The sequence below is a fragment of the Maylandia zebra genome, linkage group LG2 (genome assembly GCF_041146795.1).
Source record: "Maylandia zebra isolate NMK-2024a linkage group LG2, Mzebra_GT3a, whole genome shotgun sequence".
NCBI classification, from domain to species: Eukaryota; Metazoa; Chordata; class Actinopteri; order Cichliformes; family Cichlidae; genus Maylandia; species Maylandia zebra.
Genome location: NC_135168.1, coordinates 47,461,275 through 47,488,728, shown reverse-complemented (window position 1 = coordinate 47,488,728; position 27,454 = coordinate 47,461,275). Strand labels below are relative to the sequence as shown.

Sequence of the window (27,454 nt, the reverse complement as noted above, 5' to 3'; positions counted from 1 at the left end):
GAATGTTGCTTTGTTTTTTACAATAAGAAATCATTAACTCTTCAGTTTACTTTTGTTCAGCAACCCACATCTAACAGAGCCAAAGACACTGTTCTCTTTGGCTCTCTACTACCGCGTAGTGAAGACGATGAATACAGTGATTAAACTCTCTGTATTACAAAATGAATGGAAGTATGGAAGCACGTCACCTACAGGTGATACTATTTTGGTGGCGATATCACTGGGTCATGTCTAACAGTATGCAGTGTATTCTGCATCGTCTTATTTACAGATTTCAATTTCTATTGTCTAAATGCTGGACTGGGGACCAGACATTAAGTTGAAAGTCTGAATGAGTGACCCTGTGGAAACCAGGAAACAACCCAATGCGCCACAATACCTGCGCCATGTTTTAAAGCTGTCAAAGAATGTTCAGTATTGTTGTTGTGTTGTGTTTTTGTTTATTTGTTTATTAGGCAAGGTTTAATTTGGCCTTTCTGTTGTTGTATCTGATGAATGTTTGCACTTTGTGGTGAATCTTCTGCGTTTTTATCTCGTCTTCCTTTATTGAAGATTTGAAAGCTGTTCTCCACTTTGCTGCATGCTGTGAAGGTTTCCCTTTATCATTGAAAGCTTCCTGCAGTTACCACCAATGCCTTTCATGTATGTTTGAGCCATTTCATGGGTTTTTTGGTCACAATCTACCATACTCTTGATTTGCAAGCTTATTATTTTGGGAATTTGATTTGTTAATGCAGCCTAAATATGGCCTGCTCGACACAGAAACTGCTTCCAAATGCAAATGCTTCTCCTTGGGTAAGGGGAAAAAACTCTCTAAGCTGTTGAAAAAACAAAACAAACAAACAATGAATAAATAGTGCACACCTTTCAGTGGAACAGCTTCTGACTCAGTCTCCAATTACATATAAGCCCCTGAAAATATGCATCTGTGTACAAAAATGGATATAATTCCACAAAGCTTTATTTATTATTTTTGTTGACGTCACTGAATCAAATTCATTTTCGTCTTGAATCTTTCATTTTAAATCTATTGTGGTGACATACAGGCGTAAAATGATAATAGGGTTAGAAAAGACTGAAAATATTGTGTTGCATAAAGTAAATTGGCCGAAGGACGGTAACATGATTGGACATAGGATGAGCATCCTAGCGTGCTCGATTCTTTCAGAAGGAAAGATGGAAAGGGATTCGCAAGCCTCGCCTGTCTGTTAACGACTGCAATTTAAGATGAACATTTTCAATGTAAAATTGCTTTGAATTTAGGGATTTCATCATCTATAGCACATTTCTTCAAAAATTCAGAAAATCTGGAGAAATCACGTTACACAAGAAGACAAGGCAGAAAACCAATATTGAATGGCCGTGATCTTCAAACCCTCAGGCGGCACTATATTTAAAACAGACACCGTTCTGTAGTGAAAATCACTGCACGGGCTCAGGAATGCTTTTGAAAGCCGTTGTCAGTGAACACAGTGTGTTGCTGTATCCACAAATGTAAGTTAAAGCACTACTATACAAAGAGAGAACCATATGCATTATGAATATAAAGTGACTGACTTTCTTTGAGCCCACATTTTTCACAATGGATTGAGTTAAACTGGAAACCTGTCTTTAGTAATTTCATATTTGATGCAGATAAAAAGAGAAGTTGGACTCAAAGCCAGAATCTATTATGGTGTATAATGGTGCATTAATGTACATGATAACTTGCATTTCTGTGAATGCACCGTTTCTGTAGAAATATCCAAAACTAATAGACACAGGTTTTAGAAATTTAGAAAGTAATAAAGATTTTATTTTCCCCCTACATATCTCTGTGAGTGAGTTTCTTGGTCTTCACCTGTCTAGTCCAGACTAGTCACGTGCTCTTTTTGGCTTTTGATTTTTAAAGTAAGGCAATGAACTGTTGAGCAGTAAAATTCTACATCAAGCAACAATAAAAAAGAAAATACCAAATGTCCTTCAGACAAATATATGCTCTCTTTTTTTTAATATGGTGGCAGCAAAACTTAAAGTTGGAGTAGAGGGATAATGATCATGCCATCCTTCATTAATTACAGAATTGTGTTTTCATTTTGTAGTCTTATAGTTCTTGTGAAAAGATGTAGACATGTTAATATAATTAGATTATATAAAAAACACGTTTAAGGTGTCCTGCAAACCTTTTTTTTTTTTTCCACTGGCCACAAACTTTTTTCGTAATGCAAACCTTATATGACATTCTGGAAAAAGGGTGATCTGTTACCAGCAGCTATTGTTAACGTTTTAATTATATTATGCCTATTCTGCGGTCAGTGGCTTATTGTAAAAAAAAATAAAAGGGAGAGAAATTATTAGCTTGCTTTCGTTCAGTGGAAATCTTTTGGCATGGATCTCTATACTCTCCCCAAATCTTTGCTAAAAGCAAAAATAGAAAATAAAGCTCGTTCCTTTTTTTTTTTTTTTTTTTTTTTGCCGTTATTGTTATTTATTGCACGTGTCAGCATAAATGTTTGTGCTTGTCTGGCAAGAAATTAACCCTGTCACATTGGCCCTAGACAATAGCAGGCAGGAATTGCTGATCCTAATGTTGCACTCTGGGAACAGTAAAGTCATTTCGCTCCAGCAGACCACTTAATAGCTTTGGCTGATGCAGAGTTTGGAAATCCATCAGTCAATTGGGCCAGAAGGAGATGAGCAGTCTTCTGAGTGTCAATATGCTCAGTGTTTGAGCAAACAGGTAGCAGGGAAATTTAGTTGCCCTCATTATGAGCTTGAATCATGTAGCGGCATCATATGTTTTATTATTATTATAATTACACAATGACAGCCAAGACAGCCTTGATCTGGCATCATGCTGGGAATAAGGAACACGAGCATCAGGAGAGACAATAGAGTGTTTTCTGTTTAGTCTACCATGGTAGAAAACAATCAGGGCAAGAGCATAACTGTGGGTGATGAGCTAAGCGATTGTGTTTGCTGTGTATTCTTTCACAAGTGAATTTAAGACTTCAGCCTTAAAGGTGGTAGAAACAGACGTTGCATATTAAAACAGTCCAAAAAAAGAGATGAACCAGTGGAGACACACATAGTCACCGACTATAATCGAGCAGCAGAAGGTAAGCTTAGTGTTTATCTGTTTCATTTAGCGTTGCAGGTTTGATTGCATCGATGTTGCATTTTATTGCCTGGACTCTTTAGAAGATAGAGAGGATTGCAAGCTTGATTTTCCCGTTCAAGCAGGTTGGAAAATATTTGATTCCATCAGAGATCAGAAAAGCCTGTAAGCAGGAGTTCTGCTGTGCATGTGAAAAACGTAACAGTGTCTTCTTTAACACTATAGGGAGCTGCGTAAAATCTGATAAGCTTCCTCAAGTCATGTCACTTGAGGCAGTGTCGGTTATGTCTACAGGCTGAAAATAAGAAAAAGAAAAAAAAAGAAACTCTGGGTGTGGAGTTAAAAAGAAATGTGCTTGCCAGACCTGCACAGCCCGTTTCTTATCTCTGCTTGAGGCTAGCTGTTGGAGGCTACATTTATAACAACCCAAATCCCTGAATGAATTATCCAAGGTCAGCTTGCATTTCATGGTAATACACCAGATTTGAACTTGGAAAAAATAATGAGCGAACCAATGTGTCTGAATTTTGAGTCTTCATATGTCCAGAGTGCCAGACTGCATGAACGGTTACATGGATCAACACTCATTTTGTTTGGTGATCTCAGTTTAATGGCACTGGAGTTCACTTGGTGGATTTCAGTATAGAAAGAAGGACATAAAACTATCAAACATATATGCAATGAAATAACAGAATCAAAAGCTGGAATTTGCACTGCAAGTTAGGAGAAGCAGTGTTTTTACCTTTCTAGGTTATATAAATAAATCTGTGGGAAGTTGCAGTATGTTGGCCCTGAATATAATTGTCAACAAAATATGTTATCATCAAATAAGAGTATATTATGCTTACGCATTAAGTTTAAATGAATGCAGAGGAAAATCTCCTATAAGGCTCTGACTGATGACAAAAGCAGAATTACTGTAGTTGGCGCCGAGATCACTGCTATTGAAAGTTCTTACTCATTGATGGTAGGTAATCTTGAATCTTAATATAATACACAAACTCCTTGTCTGACTGTTGCTTGTTTCCCTGACCACAAACTCCCCAAAGACTTGGCACCCTAAAGGTTCTTATCAGATATAGTAACCACCTGGGAATGAGCTAATGGACCTAAACCACTATATGAAAGCATCCTGTAACTGTTTTACAACAGTAAAATCTTATTACAATCGTTGCCTACCAGCCACTCAACAGTGGGCTAAAATGACCCACTTTTACTTTACTTATAAACATTACCATTGTGATTAAGTGTGTAAACTTACATTTTTGCAATAACCACAAACAGCCTAAATAATACTGTAGCATGAAAATGTACTAGTAAATATAATTAATGACAAAAACAATCTCTGAGTTAAACAAGGCCACCCTGGTGGAGAAAAGGCACAAAACCACAGAATAGCCTGTAATTATAAGTATACTATGTAAAGTTATTCTTATATGCTTTGTATACTGGAGTCTGATTCTAACTGATGGTTCACAGGTTATTTCTAAAATGTAATCCCTCTTTTGCTTCCAACATAGAGTGTTTTCAATGCACAAAGCCAGAGCTTGCTCATACATTATTGGTTAATATTATCTGGACTTCAAGCAGACTAGAGATCTTTTTCCTTGCCTACAGATTCTGCTCGAGTTCATATGCAGCCATCTTTTTATAGATTATGTTAAAAAATGTCAGAGTTGAGCATGAGCGATTTGTTTGATAGATTCAACATTATGCACTCCACACTGTATATAAATGCCACTTGTTTTGCACATATTCAACTCTGTATATTTTATATATTTTATTATTATTATTATTATTATTATTTTATTTTATTTTTTTACTATTTAATTTGTAAAAATGTGTATACACACACACACACACACACACACACACACACACACACACACACACACACACGTAGGAAAATATTTAGTATACACATCCAGAAATGCATACACTATTATATATTGTACATATATTTATTAGTTTCAGGTTGGCCATTCTTGTATTTTGCTCGTTTGTGTTGTTGTGTTTGCACATCTCTGTTGCTTGTGGGGCTCGCACAAGAATTTCACTCGCATGTGCTGTGCCAGTGTGCCTGCACATGTGATGTGACAATAAAAAGTGATTTGATTTGATTTGTGATTTGATTTGATTAACTGGCAGCGACGGCTGGAATGACTTGTCTGTCTTTACTTCTTAAGATGTGGATTACATTTGCATGTCATAAGTGCTGTTTCTCATTTTAAGGGTAATTTTAAAAAGAGTAAATGATTCATTTTAAATAAATCGAAATGTAAATACTTAATTATTGTAACCCATAGTCCCAGTGGCATGCCGTGCAGCTCTCTTCATCCTATCTCTTCACTTAATGTGCCAGTATGCTGCTCAGTTTTCCTTTAGTTCTAAGCAGCTCATAACTATTATCAGAGACAGCTTTGGGGTTGAGACAAAGTAATTAGCTGTTGGAAAAGCGCCTGCATTTTGGAGCAGAACAGACCCAGCTTTTTAGCCAAAGGCTGTGGTCTGGTTAGAGAACACAGTGGACTAGCTGAATGAGGATGCCTCTCATAACTGATAGTATTGTTTTAATGCTACAAGTGGGAACCAAATTTGGATCTTTGCTAATTGTGGAATCCTTGCAGTATAAACTGCATCAACAAAGATGAATGTTTTTCATATATTCTTTATTTTAATTCAGACTTCCTCTGTGAAGAAAGGGAGCAGGTATAAACCCAGTCAAAGTGCATTGGTTAAAGTTACACAATGCACACGGAGCTTTCACTGCATGAAAAGTAATGCAGGAGGTGGATTATTATGTCGGTCTTTCCTCTTATAACACTTTAATGTCAATTAATATATGAGAGCTAACAGAATGTAATATCAAACAGCATCCTCCTCAGGGTAATAAGTCATTGGCATTCCCGCCGCAAAGAATTTCCAGTTTATTGGATGAGTTTGTCAAACGTTTTCTAGTTTTAAAGTCTTTTAGATAACCAATTTGCTGTTGTAGGAAGAGATTTCTGTTGACAATTTCATTCTCAGCAGATGCTGTTGACCATTCACAAGCATTTTTCCAAATGATATGAGGTTATTATATAATGCCTGTGAGGTCTTTAACAGAGGCATTCAGATGATGAGTTAAAGACATAAGGATACATCCCTGATGTTGCTGTTTTTGCCGGTCTCATCCTTTCCCCTGGTTACACATGCTTTAGCTTCTGCCTTTCTTTCTTGATTTAAGTGCTTGTGACAAGGAGAGCTGAGCACCATCTAGCCTTTTAAATGCAAGTCTGCTTTTTTGTCTGGTATTTACTTGGAGCTGGTTGAATCAAAACCTCTGCTCTTTTCCACCAGTATCCTGCTACATAGGTTTTTCAGTTAAAGGTACAGTGTGGAAAAATCACCTCTAGATTACCCTTTCCCCCTCCTTTCCCTATTAAAGTTCATGGGCGCTGTTCAGGGCTGGACTGGGACAAAAAATCGGCCCGGGCATTGTGACTAGAGACCGGCCCCCCAGGTATTATAGGAAAAATCATAAAGCCTTTGAATGAAAACAAACGCTGTTGGGACAGTGGTGTACACTGTCTTGTTGGTATATGTATGATTTCTATACGTTGTACATCAGATAAAAACTTTGGTTGTAAGATTCAGATAATTAGACTTTTTAAATGAGAATAAGAAAGAAAAGTATTTCTTTGTGCCCCCCTCTCCCTGTTAATGCCCTACCTGCCCCCCTGTCAACACTTTGCTAGACCCGCCCCTGCACAGTTACCAGCTGTCAGCTGCTTAGAAAAGGATCCTGGTGTTATTTGTCTCTCAGAAACAGTTCATAACTTCAACTCATTCATGTCACCTAAAAGGTAAACCTGTTTCTCCATCACCTGTTCAGCTCTGATGATTCAGTAAGGACATCTCCTGGTTTCATCTTCATGTTTCCCTCTCACCACATATCCAAACCGACATCATGACCAGCAGCTTTACAGCTGTGGCTCCAGCAAACATCAGCTGATACTAGAAATTAATATTAAATCAATTCTAACAACAGCTGATCAAGCTTAAACGTGCTGCTGTTGTTTAGCGCGACATCCGCTGGTTTCCTCTTTCTGGCGCAAAGTGATAAACAAACAAGAGAGACGATCAGCTGATCATTGATCAGTTTCAGGATTGAATGAGAGAAGAAGAGGCAGCTGCAGCGTAAAGACAGAGAAAAACTCCAGCTTTGTGTCTTTTTCATTGTAGCTGAAGTTCGGGACAAACTGTGTTCCTTTTCAGCTCAATACGAAACGCGTGATATTTTCTCTGAATACGAGACGATTCCGTTTTTTAGGGGACGGTTGGCAGCTACTAACTAACCTTATGAATAAAATAAAGTTCACTATCAGTAACATAGCACCACCCAGCTGTATAGAAACCACGTCATGCTAGCTAGCACGCAGTACGAGTTATTGCGACTGACGGTAAAAAGTCAGCACAACGAAAATAAACTCCACCTTTATATCTGACCCAGACAGACTGCAGGTCATAACTTCTTACCTGAAGTTCAGTTCACCTGACACTCGGACCGGCGGCCGCCTCAGGCCTCTGCTCCTGCCTCACCTTTCCCTCATCCACCTGGCCTCTTGTGGCAGCTCCGCCATAGCCACCACCAAACAACTGAATTATTTTTACACATCTGCCAGCATCTGGCCAATCCACCACCTCTCATTGTTTATACTGTTATACAAATAAATAAATGTTTTAAAAAAAATCATCGGCCCACCGGGCCAGTCCAGCTATGGCGCTGTTGAACAAACCCATTTTGGTTCAGACATTACATTTGGACTGTGCACTTTATCGGCTATGACTTGCCAGTGTTTTTTTTTAAATCTAGAATTTAAAAAATGGGTTTGTGTCAGTTAAATATTTCGTTGTATTTTGTGCTTTTACTTCTGTGTCACATCAAAAATGTGGCTGGCACTCATCTGTAGTGAGTGTAGGCTGTCAGTCTGCTGTTCACCTCAGCATGCAGTCGTTATGCTGAGTGAGAGGTCCACGTCTATTTACTCTGGAGGAACCTGTACTTGTAAAGGGGTCTGAAACAAGAGTCAGCTCATCTCTGACCGCAATACAATAGACTAGTTATTAAGAAACCTTAAACCTTTCTGTTGGTATGCTCTCTTTTTGCTGCTGGACTTAAAATGTAGTCATAATGTATTATATTTAACTTTATGAAACTGCATCAGTTTGTTGAAAATTTATAGTAATAAATATTTATTTATATGAGTGCAACTTCTTTTCCCTATTCAATAACATTAAAAAATGACTGACTGTGCCTTTTAAACTGTGTGTTTTTGTAACCAATTGCGTGAACTGCAGTCAAACTCTGTTGAATAAATCACCAGTTGAAAAATAGTTGTAAGGATCTTTTTTTAACAATAAAAGCGTCACGTCTACAGAATGGAGACTAACGGTAATTACAAAGACCTTAGAAACAACACAGCATTGCTCGTCTTTATTTCAACGTCTGATGTTCAGTCATTTACACTTAATTTTGTTAACAAAATTCCCTTTTGTCATACCTTAATTACCATGATAAAACTAATGGCACACACTTGAGATATCATTCAGAGTTGGTTGTAAAAGAGAAACTAATCCACAAAGTAATAATTTAGCCACCTAAACAGTTGTCTCTACCTCTCCAGTTGATTATTTTTCCCCTTTTTAAATAAATTGGTGCTTTTTTTGGCACTAATAAATTATATCCTGGGCTCACCATTTCTGGAAGAAAATGATTTCCCCAACCTCCTCATTGGCCGTGAATGCAAAGACAGCACGTGTCTGTGGTTGTTAAATAACGCTCGCTGGCTCCCAGCCCACTCGTAAATTATGGAGAGAAAGCCTCTCCCAAGACTGCCTTTAGTGAAACGGTTCAGTCAGTGAGGTTGTTTCCCATAACAACCGGCACAGCTGTCAGTTAACGGAGTTTTGTGGCACAGAGACCAGAGCTTTGTTGACAAATTATGAGAAAGTGTCATTAGTTTCTTTACTCCTCTTTCTACACTTATATATTTGTCTACTGTGGGCGCATTTAACATATGACTGAGCTGAAAATTCAGTCGTTCATGACTGAATATAGTGATAAAAAGTTATGAAAAAATTAATTAATTAACTAAAATGTTTTATTGCAATTGGAGAAAACAATTGCCAAATTAATCCATGAAAAATATCTATTGAGTCTTGTTGGAGCTGCATTCTGCATCATGCCTGCTCATAAACCAACCGTGGTTAAGTAAACTATTCCATAAACAAACAGAGATGCAAAGAACAAGATGCTGGAGTACGCAGAGACAAGAAACGCTTACAGGGAAACAGAAAAATCACATTGTGTTCGTCCTCTGGCTATGTCTGTTAACATTGTGCAATTTTTTTCCTGCTCCCTTTCAAAGATTTCAGCCTAAGCCCTGTCTGAATGACAAAAGGCCCACCCCACCTCTAGCCAGTTTTTCCTCTTCGATCGTTGTATTGTGGAGAACAGTGGACGTCCTCTCAGTCGTCTTGTTACCCTGATTTTGCTCTTTCCTCCCTTTCTCCTCCCTCTGGCTGTCTTGCACTTCTTAAGTATTTTAAATCATTTTTAAACTTCTTTTTTTTTATTTAAATCCCATTACATGTTAGAAAGTGTATAAAGATGGCTGCAGTACATACTTGGTGCTTCTCCATTATCATTAAACATTTATGACAAACGAAATGTACAGTCATATCTTCAAGAAGTGCAACCACATGGCACAGATGAGTGCCATAATGTTTCAGGGTATCCATTTTTAAAATGTATGTTTAGCTGTTTTTGCTCACATATTGCTGCACAGCGGTGGTGCCATCTCTTCAACATGTTGTTTCCCTGTGTGTAGGAAGATTTGACAGACTGTCATCTCTTCAGCATGCCAGCAGGGGCTCATTAACAAACAAATACTGCGTACTACATGATTGTTTGCAACAGCGTGGGAACACTTGTGGCTGTATTCTTTAGTATAAAATGCTATTGTCATTTTATGTAGTTAAAAATATGAATAAGATTGATTTTAGAGTACGCACACTGCGACTGTAGAAAGGATGACTGGAACAGCCACATCACTACACATGGCAGTTCTTTTATGCAGTGAATTGCTTTCTGTCCCAAAACCCAGCAGTCACATTTGATAGCTGCCGAGATTTTCCTCGTCATTACTGTAAATCAGCTGTGTAAACCATGATACTGAGTAAGAATCTACTGTTGACTATTAGAAAACCGCATATGTCTTTGCATAAACTCACAGGCTGCTTCATTAACTACTTACTGTGTAAGACAATGCAAATACCATCAAACAGCTCTGCTATAGGTTTGAGTTTATGAAGCATTTTCAGTTGTTGGTGTTATCATTTTATTGAGTTGTTTGTGGGTGGTTGTGGTGCACGGTACCGAATTGCATTTAAACGTAGTTTTGTCCGGCCCAAGGACACATTACCTGGCACTTTAGACCAGCGGTCTCCAACCTTTTTTGCGCCACGCACCGGTTTATGCCCGACAATATTTTCACGGACCGGCCTTTAAGGTGTCGCGGATAAATACAACAAAATAAAACTGTTACCGGTACCGAAAAAAGAAGATTTATTCATAACACACGTGAAAAGACCACGAAAACCGAGTAAACGATAAAAGCGATAAAACCCCTGAAAACTATACATTTCACAGCTGAGCCTCAACTCTCGCGGCCTGGTACCAAACGACTCACGGACCGGTACCGGTCCGAGGCCCGGGGGTTGGGGACTGCTGCTTTAAACCACTGAAAATTTGTTGCAGACTGAATTTACTTACCTAATAGTATAATTAGAAAAGCTTTTCTTCTACCAAGCCTGTGTGTGGACTGACTGGTGTTTAATTCCTGTGTATTCTGGACACTCTTCTAGTTTCTGAGTTACAACTCCTACCACTGCGAACACTTTGGACTTTACCTTCCACACGTGCTCCAGTTCCCTGGTAGTTCTCTGCTTTGTGGCTTCTTCAGGCTTACTTGTGCTAGTTCAGAGTGAGGCAGAGACTTTAGATATCAGACTCCTCTGGTGTTGAACCACCTCCAAGTTTGGGTTCATCATCTCTACTTTTCAGATAAGACTTAAAACTTTACTTTTTAATCAGTCTTGTAATTAGACCTGTATCAGATGACCTTGAACCAACCTTTATTTATCCTGCCACAGGCTACATCTGCTTGGAGACTTGGCTCAGGGGGTTGGGAATCGCATCTGTAACTGGAAGGTTGCTGGTTCGATCCCTGGGCTCTCTGTCCTGGTTGTTGTGTCCCTGGGCAAGACACTTTACCCTACTTGCCTACTGGTGTTGGCCAGAGGGGCTGATGGCGTGATATGGCAGCCTCGCTTCTGTCAGTCTGCCCCAGGGCAGCTGTGGCTACAACTGTAGCTGCTTCCACCAGTGTGTGAATGTGAGAGTGAATGAATAGTGGTATTGTAAAGCGCTTTGGGTGCCTAGAAAAGCGCTATATAAATGCAATCCATTATTATTATTATTATTATTACCTTTTGTCTAATGTCCAGTCAATGTAAGGGTCCAGTGAAAAAACTTTTTGAGAGCCGCCCTACTTAAATGAACTTTTGCAATCCTACCAGACCACAGAGGTCTAGAAAGCAGCTGCTCTTGAAGATTCCAGGCTTAGAAGACACTGGATTTTATTTACTATATTTGTTTGATGATGCAGCACAGTGGCACACTGTTGCCTTAGAGGAAGAAGGCCCTGGGTTCCACTTTACCTTCTCTTTCACCTCGCCCACCAACCAATCGAAAAGATAGCTGCCCTTCCCTAAGCTTGGTTCCTTTGAAGTTCTTTTCCTGTTTAAAAGGACTTCTTCCTTCATACCATCACCAAGTTCTTCCTCATATGATCATAAGTTAGCTGTGGTTTTATCGTTGATATTTTAAGCATGTTAGATTAAATAACTTAGACGCCTGTGATTAAAATTTACCCTCAGATTTACATCATAGCATACACATAAATTATTGAATTTACTTTTCTTGTTGCTTGTGTCCCTCCGAGTTACACAACTAAATTAAGACAACTTAGCGACATATTTTTCTTGCTTTTAGAAAAAAAAAAAGACCATAATTCATAATATAGCCCGTCTTAATTACTAGTATATAATGAACATGCGTACAGGTACACAGACAGAAGATGTCTCGAGATGAATAATTACATTGATTTTATTATTGCTGTTTTGCTTCATTCCAATGCATTGTGTTTCCTCAGTGACCGGGGCATATCAGGTTGCAAGACTAAGCTAAATGAAGTGTTGACATAGCATTAGGACATTTTTATAAAAAATATTAATTGTTCATTTATCTATTACGTGAGTGTTCACTTACTTTTAGTAGTAGTAAGTCAGTATGGCCCTTTGGAACAAAATATGTTGCCTACCCTATTCTAATGGCATTTTAGTCCATTTGATATGCACCATCAGGTTGCCCACATTATCTTAAATGGGCATGTCGTTACCTTACATTGTGACGGTGTGGATAATGCATCGCAGGTTAAAATGCTATTTCTAGACACAACTAGCACTGGTTGTCATAAAAGAGAGAAATGCAAGAAAAGCTGTCCAATAATTGAATGATTGATGGGGTTTTTCCTCCAATGAGGCATACCAAGACAAAAGAAAGGAAAAATTGATTTCCTGTGCAAAACATCAGTACTACACCAGACAACTTATACACAAGCGAATAGCTGCACATTTTCAACCTATTTCTGTGTGTGTTTATGTCATCATAGTAAATCTAGTAGCTTGGTTGTGTTATTCTGTGTTGTGGACATATTTCTATGATTTTCAGACAAATGTAAAATCATCCAAGCCTTTATTTTGTTGCCCCTCTGTGGCAGATGAGGTACTTTATTACAGAGATAAGCACACAGGCTGAGGGACAGCTACAGGAAATAAAAGATTTAGTTACTTGCGAAGTACCAATCAGTTCTTGTGAAGTTGGTATGATTAATCGAAGGCTGTGAATTGTTTCAGAGGGCGATTTGGTTTGTGAATTTCCAGGCTGCTGTTTCCCTGTTGTGCAGAAAAAAGATGAATAGACCTATCGAGGCTATTATGGGGTATCTTCCTTTTCCATCACTATAGGGGGCCAGTTGACTCTGATTATTCGTTTTTCACTGAGGGGATTCTCTAATCCCTCCTAGAGACAGGTGTGTGGCCTTTACATGTGTCAAGGAGTTACCTGTGGTTAACTGTGAGTAAAAATCCATTCATACGCAGCATAAACACAGAGGCAGCAAATTTAACAGCATTTTGAAGCTGTAAAACACTCACCAGCTTGTGCTGCACTGCTTCCTACACTTTTTCATAAACAATTCATGTTGCCTTTGTGCTGTAAAGAAATGTCCAGTGTCTCAGCAAGGCCGTTCGCATCAAACCGTGTTTAGAACACTTTCTTTCCCGTTTTTGTTTATTCGAAGGTTTGCATATTGCAAGCTTTCTGGATCTTTTTTAAAATGTTAGATATTGCAAATGTGAAACTTCTTTCTCCTAGCTTCTGTGTTTCATTCATAATCATTAGCGTACAAATTTGCCCAAGATAGCATCTAAAGCCAGCGTACTATAGAATGAAGTATGTGGAAAATGACGAATGCTGATAATAACAAATATGATAGGGCAAAGTGGGTGCCTTAAGAATGATGAATGCCATTTGTTTGTGGTCCCCACAGAGGACTTCAAAAACAGTTTTTTGTTGGAACTCCACACATTAGGAAATCCCTTATTTTGCCAAATTAAAATAGCTGTCATTATTCTTCGTAAGTCTGGGGTAATGTTATTCTCATGCTGACAAAGCAGCTAACCCAATTTTCCATCCTCATTGTGCATTTTCTCCTTGGCCTTGATTTTGCTTTGCGGTTACCGTTATTGTGGTTAATGGTTTGCTCAGATTTTCAGCGGTTTTGCTGATTCTCATCGTATGTATATATTACACGCCTATAGGTCCAAATGCCACTCTGATGTGTTTACAATTACATTTCTGTGTAATAATATGTTAAGTGTGATCACATCAGCTGCAGTGCAGAGAAAGCTTCTGACCAAACTCATCCTCAAACTTGACTAAAGTCTTTGTGTGCATCTTGCAGACAAAATCTGCCAACACACAGATCACAAATGCCTTTGTGGTTCTTTCCTGCTACAGTAGATGTCTGCATGGACACATTTTTCCAAGATTGCACACTCAGACAGGCTCTCAAGGCCTGGATGAAAACAAGGTGAAAGCATTAATAGCTACGCTACAGTAGCTGGAAATAATTTTTTTCATTTGCCTGACTTTCTTTTATAATCTGATCTCTTAGTTTGGCTGACAGTGTACTTGGTTTCTTCTAATGTGCAAAACTTTTTGGTTGCATTTGGAAATGAAAGGAACCAGAATTAGGTTGCATGATTTTTTATTTTTCCACAGTGATATTTCCTGTTTTGCTGGTTAACAGCCTGAATTTACATTCATTTATTAAGTAACATTTCATTGCAAGCCAGGCGTTTGTACTTTGTTAGTTATTTTGAATCTTTATTTGGATATTGTCGTAATAAAGCATTATGTGTAAAGCAGGGATTTAAGTCAATTATGTTGATGCAAAAGATGGGCTTTTGTCTTTTTATTGTACTTCTTTTTTGTTTATTTTATAGTCTTTTTTTTTTAACTATTCCTGATCCCACGTAACATATTTTATTATTATGCTTTTATTATGTTTTTCTTTCCCTCATTCCCCCAGCATTTTTTTAACTCTGTATTATTTTCTATATTGAAACCTTGTAAGAAAAGGAAACAATTGTGCACTCATTCATAAACATAACTTCACTATATCCTGTGCTCTCAGGATTTATCTAACGTTATCATATTTACCAGGTTTTCTCCAGTGAATCTTGAGATAATAGGCGATCAACAGAGTTATTCATGCTGATGAGTGAATTTTGTTTTATCGCAGAAAAATACAAATTCAACTGGGAAAGAGCTTTGAACTCATCACACTTCTGTTCTGCTATCTGTATTCAAAACAAATGCAGGCTGATAGTAGCAGTGGAGCTTTACAGTTTTGTTGCTGTGTATGAGCTAAAAACCAGAGCAACCAATAAGGTGATATGTGGCGCCTCAGTTAAATTGTAAGTTTATTACATTGTTTAACGAAATCTCACCAAATCAGGGTGACTGCTTTGGTGAGGATTTGTTAAACATGAATAATTTCCAGATATTGTTGTATACCTTAACGCTGACACACCAAGCTTAGCTGGTGTGGCACAGTTTGTACATTTAATTCAGTTTGTAGAGACTTTTATTGTGGCTTGCAAAGATGTCATTGTATGTGTGCCAATATCCCACTGTACTAGTGAACGAGAACAATCCTATCTGTGCCTGACATATGGAAGACAATAACATACACGATGCATTAAATCCTACCAAAGCTGCAACGTTTCATATGATGGTAGCTTATTCTTTACGTGTTGTGCACTCTATGTGAAAGTCTGGAGTTATTTTTTATTACATGTAATTTGTAGTCTATTGGGTTACAAGTAAGTACATTTTGGCTTGTCACAGTAGCACAGCTCTATTAAGCAAGAAGCAGCCTCCAGAGCTGACAAATGAAGCCAACATGGAATTGCCAGAAACTTCCGTCTTTTGAAAGAAAACTTGATTCTGGCTGTAAAAGCAAGACAGTCCCAGCTGTGCTAGTTTTGAATCTTATAGTTTCATGCTCATTTTTTAAATGATGATACCAGTGACGCTACAGCCAAGCGTGCTTCAGGGCAGGGATACAAAGAGTGTTGTTGGGGAAAAAATATTGATAAGCAATGTACTGTATTGCTTCCTTTTGCTGTGCCATTATCAGTACACTGGTGCCAAATGTCAATATCTTTTTATTAAAACACATAGGGACTCTAAACCAGAATCGATATTTCATGACTTTTAGCTAATGGCACTTAACTAATGCTTACCGAAGAGTGAAAAACCCGTAGAGGAAAATAGATAATGGTAATAAAACACAGACACACTCCATATGAAGTGTTTCTCTTGAAGTGTATCGCAGAATTACACAGAACTGGTGTTATCTTGTGAGTATTGTGTACTGTGATGCATTTGAAAGTGAACTTTAATTTGTAACTGAAAGTCCTTGACCTGAATGTAACATCCCAAGAATGCAGTATAAATGTCTTTCTATAAGAATTCAGATGCTATGCTCAGCAGTGTGGAGGGAGGTTTGGGATCGCTGTGACCTTCTCAGTGGCCTGAGAGTGTGTTGGCATGGCATGACTGATGCAGATTATCATAGTGGAGAAAGCCAATTACTCTGGTCATCACGGCACCCTCGGGGTCTCTCTTGGTGGAATGAAATGCGTTACAGAACTCTCTGTGCAGCGTTTTGTATTTCCTCTATGCTGATCCTCTCAGTTTGAGTGTTAATAGTGCAGTCAATGGGACACTCCCATGCCTCACAGGCCCTCTATGGCTCGGATGAGCTTCTGCTCCACAAAGCAGGGAGGTCGTGCCTTTTGGAGAAGCGGATGAATTACAGTCTCCTCTGTTTGTCTTCTCTTTCTATTCAAGACAAAACCCTTTTTATTTTAGACCCCTCCTAAAAGCTCCTCCCGGTTGGTGTCCTTGAACGACTACAGAATGAATAAGTCGGGTTGCGGAGTTGTGGTGTAAAAAACTCTTCGGTGGTGTTTTGTGAACGGAACAAATGGCTGCTGACCAGACCTTTCTTACCCTTGGTTTTCTTTTACAAAACAGATTCGCTTACAAGAACAGAGAAGCTGAGATCACACCTGACGACGCTACACCTGTAGAATGTACAAAGACTACAGATCAAGTAGAGTCGCAGGTAAGAGGTCTAAGTGGATGCTGCTGCCCGTGGGTAGTACCTATATAAGAACTTTTACTGTGTTGTCTTTCTGAGCTCCTGAGTTCAGCATTTAAAGTTATGGGACAAGATTTACTAACGTGATGCACCGGTGCAAGCTGAGTAAAAGATTTTCTACTGATATTTAGTGTGTGTGTGTGTGTGTATATATATATATGCCAACATACTAGAGAGAGAGATAACCAAAGTTATATATAACTTCACTTTGGTTCTTTTGTGCAGACTTAGTGCCAAGGCTTTTGATTAACCTCATTCAAACTCACGTCTGTGATTTGAACACGGGGAGCACAGTGGCACAGATGTGTACTGATATTTGTGAACCGTAAAAATTGTGAATTTAACATAATGTCACATTTAAATTATTTAAAGTAACTTACTTCAGTGGAGTACTTATGTAAATATCTATCTAGCTTAAGTACAATTTTTTAATTTGCTGACAATAACAGAAAACCAAGGAACTGATTTTGTAACTTCTTGTTATGCAGAGAAACTAAGGCAGTCCAAAGGAAAGAGCATTTCCAATATACAGCTACAGATATTTTCACATTCCTTCACTTGAAAGGGATGAAAAACTGAAAAGTCAATTTTAACAACCCGGGAATATATAGAAAGTGTTTTTTCTGAGTGCATTGTCTGCTTGTAGAAACAAAAGTGAAAGCCTCTGTTCACTTATAACAAACTGATAAACACTGGCCACTGTTGGCAGATTGTTTCAAGCCCAGCAATGATGTTTGTTCTTTTAACTTTATGTAATTCTTAAATGCAAATTATGGATTAAGAAACAAAGAAATTGTAAACATGCGTGTGCATCCACGCATTGAATGTAGTGTTTTTATCTCTTAAATATTGTTGAACCATGCAGGGCATTTTCCATCTCTTGACACTGTCCCCCTTATTTTTAACCATAATAACATATGCATTGTGAGATACTGAACACTGTTGACCATGGTAATCTTGAATTTTCCTTTTGCACTTTGAGAATTTTGACATTTTTGTCACCTAGTAGAATGCCTCGACAGGTACTGGACGAATTACCATGAAATTCAATGCAAATATCTGTTTTCCCCTAATGATGAATTCTTATAATTTGCATGATCCCAAGAGTTTCCATCTTCTGCTGTCATTTTGTCTATCATGTTAGATTCATCTGTGATCTAGTCACTGAGAGGCTAGGGCACCACGTGGAATGAAATGCCCTAAACAGACAGGTCCATGATTTGCCCCCCAGCTAGATAATCCTCCTCTGCTTGTTATTCCCCTGCTGTTTCCTGCATTGCTGGTCAGTCCACACTTTGCTATCTAAAACACCAAAAAATAAATAAAACAGGTTTATAACTAAACACCTGCAAGACTCCCACCTTGTTTTGTGCTTTTTACCCACTGCTAACACTAAGATGCTACACATGATCACCATTCCACTTGTTTTGTGCATAAGCATGTTAGAATTACCACTAAGAGCATTTGGGCATTTAACATTTCCTTCAAAGCCTTCCTGTGGACAGCCTTAAAAGCTGCTAACATGCCTATATCTACACAGATAGTTATTCCACCTCAGAATATTTTGGGTATTTTGACAAAGTATGCCACTAACATAAGTACCTAACACAGAAAAAGAAGAACAGTAGTACTTAATAACTGGGCAGTTTTGTTTTGCAGAAGCAGGTGATCCATTATGCATTACATTAGCCATGGCATTACCATGGTTCAGTCCCCTATTATGGAGTCTTTGAAAACACCGGGATCTCACAGTACATTGTCTGAAAATAGAAATTGAACCGGGTAAGAAACTGACGAATTGCTAAAGAGAGGGGGGAGTGAAAAGCACCTTACTTGCTGGGCTTTGGCCGATGAGTGTGTCCTTTCCCATTACTCTCACACAGTGCAATATGCAGGTCAGTCAGGTGGTAATGAATGCTCTGTCTGATACTTGGCCTTTCTCCCTCCATGCTGCTCGTCTGGTTCGCTCTCTCTGCTGTATCCTCTCTGTGTCTTCACTTTTTTTAAACCAGGAATCCCATCTTCTCTTTATTGGGAAACATCTTGCAGTTTAAATGTGTCTCGGATCAGTTTAGACAATATAGATGTCAAGTTTTCTGTCTCTTTCTTAATTAATCAAAACCCAACTCCAACCCACAGTCATCTGACGGTGAAACCTAATTTTGTCAGCTTTATATGAAGAAAAACGGAAGGAAAATTTTGTTAGTAGATCATTCACTTTAGTCTCCACAGTGCACACAGAGCTAATCAAATTCTGTGCACACTGACTCCCACTGCATGACCATCTGCAATAGGAAGGAATGTGATCATGCATTCATTCAACGTTTGGCTGAAATAAATAAAAGCAAGTTGAATATGTAATATTTTGACATTTCTTGTAAACACTAAAGTATTAATAAAAATCAATTATTATTATTATTTTGGAATTCATACTTTGTATGGTAATTTTCTTTTTAGGAGGAAAACAAAAACAATGTTGCTATTGCACGTTTCTTAAACGGGACTTTTTAGTGGTTTCATATTTTTCCTTGGAAGTGCACCAATCCTGTGATTGACAATAGTAACTACTGATAATAATTTTAATTTAATTTGATGCAATAGATGCACTTTGAAATAGTTAGGTTACTAAGTTATTTTAGCTTACAAATAATAAAGAAATTGCCCTGTAAGGTATCTCATAGAGTTAGCAGTTACAACAACATCTTAAGGGTTCCCCACTTGCAGCAAAGATACTTTCAGTGTGTTAAGAATGAAACTTTAACTAGCATTAAATAACTGAAAGTCTATTAAAGCTTGATAGGAGGTTCGAGGCTTTGGGACTTTCCTAAATCGGCAAAATGCCTCCTCTACCTTCAAGATAGCAAGACTGTTTTGGCACTGTGTTTAAAAAAACTACATATATTACAAATGAATTCATCAGAAGACATAAGCTCACTGACATGACTAATGCAAGAAAAACTTTAATTTGGTTTATACAAACATTCAAGCAGGGCTCTCTTAGAATTCAGAGCTGCGTTTATATCTGCAGGGATCTATAGGTCTACATGTCCTTTCTCAGACAAACCGATAAATGTTTAGAATATGGATGAAATGTTTTCACATTTCTGTGTTAAGCTCACCATACTCTCTGGGGAGCGAGGTGTCTGGCTACAAGACATTGCCTGGCTTTGTGTTAACTTGGGGGCAGTGGAGTTTCATTCCAGTGCAAGGCTGATGGTACATTTGGTGCCAGGAATCACAACAAGCTTGCTGTGGAACACAGCTGCCAACATGCACGGCTGGTCCGCTCGCTCTCATAAAGTGATTTTGCTTCTGTCAGAAGACTTGCAGCATCTCAATGCAGCGTGTTAATGTTGCAGAACAGAGAAATATGATTTGCGATCACCTCTTGTGGCTGTAATGATGGTGATGCAGGAGTGGTGTTTGTGTCAGTGGATTCTCTGGCTGTGGGAGATAGTGGGGCTAGAAGCATTGTTAACAACATTTCAGCAGTGCAGAGGGGTTAACAGTTGTTTTCACTCCATTTGGGACCCACTTCCATCAATATTCATCCTGAGGGAAGACTCTCCGGAGGAAGGCCTGTCCTCCTTTTGGATTTGGCCTAATCCAGTTTCCAGAACAGATGCTGATGTCACCAAGGCGCCTACAGTAACTCCCTCGTCTCTGATCATCATCAAAATGATGGCAAACATTGTTTTCCTTCTCAAAACATGTTAGCTCCAAATATTTTTCATGGTGGCTTGTTACTCCTCCACAACTCATTAAATTCATCCAGGGAGAAATGCACCAGTATGTGAACTGGGACACTGTGAGCTCACTTAATGAGCCGTGACTTATGCAGGGGAGTCACCTTAACCTTTCCTGTCCAGATGATCATCAGCTAACCATCAGTCAGGCTGCAAGGATATGAGGTTAGGTGGGAGGAGGAGAAGAAGGAACAGGTAATTAGAAAGGGAAGATTTAAGGAAGATAGAGGTCAGAGATAACTAGCAGGAGCCCAAAAAGACACAGATGTCCGCCATCCTCAGGAGACATTTCTGCACTGGCTGTCTCCCTTCATACAGAGCAGTGGAGTTAATGACATTTTCTCGTGTCTGGGCTACAAGCCCACCATTCATTGATCTCAGCGTGGTCAACACCCAATATCTCAACAGTCACTTTAGACTTATAGGCGTTCTGCTGAGCAAAACCTTTTTAAATATCATCTGCTTTCCTTCACTGAAGCTACCTGAATCATCTTCTTTGACTGGAAAAGGGCATGTTGGTGCAGCATGGAGCTCTCTTACCATGTGAAAACAGGACTGTGTGATATGACAAATTAGTCAATAGAGGCAAACAAACAGTGTCAACATCTCATGGGAGAAATAGTCATAAATGTTTAGTGGAAAGGGAAATATTGAGTGAAACTAATGCTTGCTTGTAAGAAGAAGGCTTTGTCTCTCTGAGCCGTTGTTAAAATGTTACTGTGATAGTTGTCGATGAGGTCCAGCTTCTGTTTAATATGTAATAATTGAATTTGAATAATTCATTCTAAGAGTTCCCCGTTAACTAAACAAATATATTAGGCAGGAAATTAGATCTCTCTGGTTTAGCTGTTCTATGTATTTCTGCTTTATTACATGAAACAGAGATGAGCTGCATGATATGGACTCGTGATTTCAGAAACGTGGTCAAGTCTTCTCACATAAGACATTTTGAAATGTTCTAGCCAAAATTACTACTCACTTTCAAGTCCACCAATTTATTTGAGTAAAGAGGGCTCGAATGTCACCAAAGACACACGTTCTCACATGAAGCCATTAAAGCGAACCGAGGCTGCTTTCATCTGCTGAGGCACAGAGTCAAATTAATGTTTGATTTGGATGTTTTGCTACGCTAAGCAGGCCACAAAAAGAACATTATTGTACAAAAAAATAAAAAAATCAAGACATCAGATGAACATCATTCCGTACGGACACTAAAATTGAATGAGAGCATGCACTGGCTGTTACTCATTACTACCGGCTGACAGGGGTAATTGAATTCTGCCTGGAAAACATTCACTTTATTTATGACGAGCATTTTCTGGTGAAAATGTGGACAGCAGAACAGAGAGTGTTCGTTGCAGGAGTGAGTTTGTTGTTTTGCATTTTTAATATCTCTAAATGTGGATGATAAATAAGAAACTCGTCGCTGATAATGTTGTGTTTGTGTCTGCTGATGCTCACCAAAGTATCTCTTAGATGTCTCCAAAGTTTTAATGCAGTATAATTTGCAGGTGTTCTGCTCTTGTTTTTCTTAACCTACTTTGGCATCTGAAGCTGGAAGCATACCCATCCAATATTTTCCAAAGGCTAGGCTGTAATCCAAATGCTCAAGAAAGACATGTTTTGTTATTACATATTATGACATGGTTCTGAAGTCTTTCCATTGTTACATAGCCGGCGTAATTCATACCAGGGTACTGGGTCAGCAGCCTAGCTTTACCTTTACTGGATCTGCGATAGACAGGCGACCTGTGTAACCCGCCTGTCACCCAGCGACAGCTGGACAGGCTCTAACCCCACTCTGGCTATGAATCGGGTAAGTGAAACGAAAAAGATGGATATGTTTTATTTTGAAAAAGTGGAGTTTCTATCTACAAAATGATAGAACACTGAGACTATAACTCTGCATACAATAGGAAATCAGTAAGAAGTTGTTTTTGTGCTGCCTGCAGTTTATATTCTTGGTAAACCGTACCTGCAGAGCGTATCTGTCATGTGGTGTGACAGTTTAGGTGTTTCTCATACTTGAAATGAATTCTACTTGGCTCATTTGAGGTATATCCTAACCAACATCCAGCAGCAGGTGAATTTGTGGATTTTATTGGCAGGAAATAACTGTATACTGATAAAACACTGCTGTTTGTCAAAGGCGAAATCATTAAAGCTGTTAAAAGAGTCACTGACAATATTTACTGATGCTAGAAGAAAGACAGAGTAGTAGTGCGTACTGTCGTAACTGTACTTGAATGAGCCCAATACCTTGTTTGTGGAATAGTGTTCTTCTGACTTCACAGTGGATGGAAAATTGAGGGCAATTTTGTGTTTTGGAAAAGGGTGATGGAACTCTGGCCTTTGGTAAATACTTTTATTTACCTTAGAAATGATTGTGCGATGGCAGTGGAAACCCAGGTATTGGTAGGGCAGAAGGGAAAATCATTTGACACAGTGGCTATTTCCTAAACGTATCTAGCTTTTATTGACCTGAACTATACAACCTCAATTTTGGCTTGTGTATATGCATGCATCTTTGTGTGTATGTGCATGTCTGAATACAGCCTTTCAATTCGAAACCTACGCAATGCAACAGTCCTGCAATACGCTTCTCCTTTTTGTTCTGCAGGTTATAGTGGTTTTTTATTTATTTTCAAATAAAACTCAACTGAAACATTAAAAAACCAATCAGATATCACAAAGAAGGTTTTGTTCTTGATAGAGGTGGGAAACTTGGTGTAAGGAACCTTCAGCATAAACAGACTAATTAAATAAATCATGACATGTATGAAACATCCGATGGGAATGTCAGCTGAGTTTCCTGACAGTATAGTATGATTGCAATGATTTTCCAAGCTCATACACCCACATTGAGAAAAGAACATAGAAAACATATCAGATTTTAAAAATGACACATCTTATTATTTCACGAAAAATAGATGTTTGATCAAATCAAATCAAAATTTATTTATATAGCACATATTAAAACAACAGTGTTGACCATAGTGCTTCACAGTCAATAAAAACATGAGACAGTTAAAACAAACAATAAAAGAGGACAACAAACAATAGGTAACAACGCAACAAGCTAAAACAGCCAACTAGACAGAAACAAAAGCCAAAGTAAAAAAATAAGTTTTAAGACGTGATTTAAAAGACTGGATAGACTCAGCAGTGCGAATATGAACGGGGAGGTTATTCCAGAGTCTGGGTGCCACGGATGCAAAGGCCCGGTCGCCTCTCGACTTCATTCGAGTCCTAGGTTGTGCTAGGAGCCTGTGGTTGGACGATCTAAGTGCTCTGTTGGGATTGTATGGATGGAGTAAATCAGAAAGATAACTGGGCGCTAAATTATTCAAAATATTAAAAGTGAACAAAAGAATTTTAAAATCTATACGATATTTAACAGGGAGCCAATGTAATTTGGCTAAAATTGGAGTTATGTGTTCATGAATTCTCGTTTGATAGCAGCATGTCTCAAAAAGTTAGTGAGCAACAGAAGGCTAGACAAGTAATTGGTACTAAAACGAAATAGCTGGAGGAATTAACTAATTAGATTTATTGGCAACTAGTCAGCAACATGATTGGGTATGAAAGGAGCATCTTAGAGAGGCAGATTTTCTCAGGAGTAAAGATGGACAGAGGTTCACCAATCTGCAGAAAACTGCGTCTACAAATGATGCAGCACTTTCTGAATAATGTTCATCAGTGTAAAATTGTGATGACTATCTCATTATTTAAAGTACATAATATATCATCAGAAGACCAGAATCTGGAGAAATGTAACAATGCAGCCTTTAATATTGGCAGCTTGAACATCTGGAATGGCAATGTCGATGCTTGAGTGCATCATACATGCAGGGAAGACCTTGAATATTTCACCAAGACAATTTTAAACCACATGCTGCACGTACAACAACAAAATGGCTTTAAATTAGAATTGAAGCATGTTAATCAGCAGACCTGCTCAAGGGATTAGTAGTACTATATGTATATGAAGTTATTATAATGAAAGCATTTAATGCAATAGCTTTATGGTCATTTTGAGGCTGTATATTACCAGTGCATTACCAGTGTGATATCTTGATCACTTTGGTATAAACTAAAGTAGAAAAGCTGTTACTCAGTACTGACTTATTGTTAGCAGCTGATTTGACAGCTCAGTAAAACATTCTCAACAAAAGCTGATATTATCTTTCTAATTGTAAGTTTCACGTTAGCTGAAGTGACTGGTACTTAAAACAACAGCTACAACATGAATGTTGGCAGGAAAAATGGTTACAGTTTTTGAAATTTTCCAAAATGAACACACTGTTGATTTCACCTTAAACGAACAGTAAACCTCAGGTGTTAACCATTAGAGGCTGAATCAAATGTACTAGTCAGAAAAAGGAGATGGTCTCCATTCTGGGATGATTGCAGCCTGCAGCTGTGCAATGGTCATTGGTTCTGATTGCCTCTGATGAACATCGTGTCCCAAGCGTGCTCAGTAGGGGACATATCAGGACTAAATACTGGCCAAAAAAGTCTGTGGTTATGGTCCTGTACAGAAGGACCTGCACTGCACTGGCATCGAAACAGTCGCAGACGTGGGGACCTGCCACAAGAATGGCACAAGGACGATGTTGTAGTACCTCACCTTAATCAAATTTCAAGCAGATTTTGATTAGATTAGGTGCTCCGCATGCAGCATGGCTGTACCCCAGCCTTGATCGACGAATGACAATGTTGTGTATACACTGTTTTAATCTTGCATTTATTTATTTATTCTTACTAGCATAAACAGTGGGCAGGTAATGTTGTTGTCTCAAGGGGGAGTGTTTGGGATCAGGGATAAGAGGATCAAGTGACCACTGCAGTCATACATTTCAGAAACATTCTCATGGATGTTTTTCATGTCTCTGTACACAGCTTGTGGCTAATTATGGAAGCATAATAGTGTTTGCTCTGCTGTTTTGCTTGGGTAATTAATCTTATTACTGTGTGTTGATCAAACCAAAACAGTGTTTACAGTCGCAGAAGTTTCAGTCATTTTTAACAACTAGTGCAACCCAGATCATGCCAGATCATCGGCATTTGGTGGGTGTGAAAGCCAGCAGGCACATATGTTGTCTGCTATTGTTAAAAAAAATGAGGACAGCTAAAAGGATAATCTCAATAAACACGTCGCTACTAATAAACACAAAACACATTAAGTGAACCTGAGGAGCACAGCTAATGCTATCTGAGGCAGCTGTTTAACAATCACATTGAAATGTGCCTTGTGTTAGAGGCTTGCGTTCACTTAACTTTTAATAATTCTGCCCAAATATCATGGCAGTTTTTCCCAGAGGCTGAGAATTTGTTGGTAGTTTATTTCTGCACTTTAATGATCTTTCCTAAATTTCTCACATGCACGGAAAGCTGTGAAAGCGTAGCATGAAATGCATGCATGAAAGCATGAAGTTTTAGCTACGTTGGGGGAACTGCTCATACGAACGACAGTGAAGTTCACATCCTGAAAGGTCACCCAGCAACTCTGAAGTACATCTGATGAACACTTGGGGGGAAAAGGCAAAGAACTGAAACCCACACAGACATTTGTCTGTGCATTTGCAGCTTTCCAGAGAACTGCTAATCCATGCAAAATGAGTGACTGAAGTCATTTGACGCAGTTAAAAGAAAACCTCTTCAAGTCAAAATTTGAAAACTGCTCATCCAAAGTGATTTTAAAATGGACACTGCATTTACTTGGGTCCCTTGAAATGCATCAGCTGAATGTCTCCATCCAGCAATTTTCTGTTACTTAGATGTTTAAAAGACTTCAGTATCCCACAAGTCAAAATTGGGTTAAAATTGAAAGATCTAGTAGACTTCCAGATCACACATAGCTGTTGTTTTAACTCCATTCAGATGGCTCTATGTTGTCATCACTTGCCTGTCTTGCAAGCAATGACAAAATGCAGGAATCAAATCAAATTTGTGTTAGCGCAGTTGTGTCTATTTGGTTGAAAATGTCCCCTTATAAATAAGCAACCCAACTGAAAGGGAAGCCAGAGACAGCTTTTGAAAAAAACAAACAAACGCATCAAAGATGAAAAATTACAGTATGAAACATACAGACAGTGACTGCAGCTTCAGCTCTTTGTATGTTAGAACTTCACTTTTCTCGGCAGCTGGCTGACGATGGACCAATAACAGCACCTGCAGAACGGTTGTAGCGCATATTTTTAACACTGCCCCCATCTGACAGCAGGTGATCTCTGCAGGTAGATGACCAACAGACTGCTACTGCCACTGAGCCCATAATACTCCAAACATAAGACTTAAGTGAACTAATCAGCTGTTCGGCAGCCTTATATTGCTCATATTGGAAGGGTAGGAGGATGATTATTGTGACAGTTCAGAGGCCCAGACAAAGAAGCAAAGTGACAAACAAATAGATGGTGAATAGAGACAACATCTTTTTTGATGTTAAAAACTAAACTTCATAGAATGGGCATTCATGTGGCTGTTTGATCATATAAAATGGCAGTTAAATACTGAGTAGAAAATAACACGCACATGCACTTTTGAGCCAATCAGATTATCAATTTAAGTGGTCTTAAATTGTGCAGTAAAATTAACAGTAGCTAGCAGCACAGATTGTGTGGCTAACAAAGCCTACTTTTAGACTAATTGGTTAATTATTACAGATTTGTATTTAGTGAACATCTGTAAACATTTGTAGTCTGTTATGA

At 38.5% G+C, this 27,454-nt stretch overlaps 1 protein-coding gene across 5 annotated transcripts in view; it reads left to right on the top strand.

Moving 5' to 3' along the window:
* The window catches only part of enox2 (ecto-NOX disulfide-thiol exchanger 2), a 193,652-nt gene that overhangs the window by 30,894 nt on the left and 135,304 nt on the right, over positions 1 to 27,454 (top strand). For 2 of the 5 annotated variants that reach the window (XM_024805279.2, XM_076875773.1), the window contains one exon: positions 16,872 to 16,962. The exons of the other annotated variants lie outside the window; for them this stretch is intronic. In XM_024805279.2, the coding sequence (XP_024661047.2) occupies positions 16,929 to 16,962 (34 nt within the window). In that variant the 5' untranslated portion in view covers positions 16,872 to 16,928. The remainder of the gene's footprint in view (positions 1 to 16,871; positions 16,963 to 27,454) is intronic. 5 annotated transcript variants of the gene reach the window in all.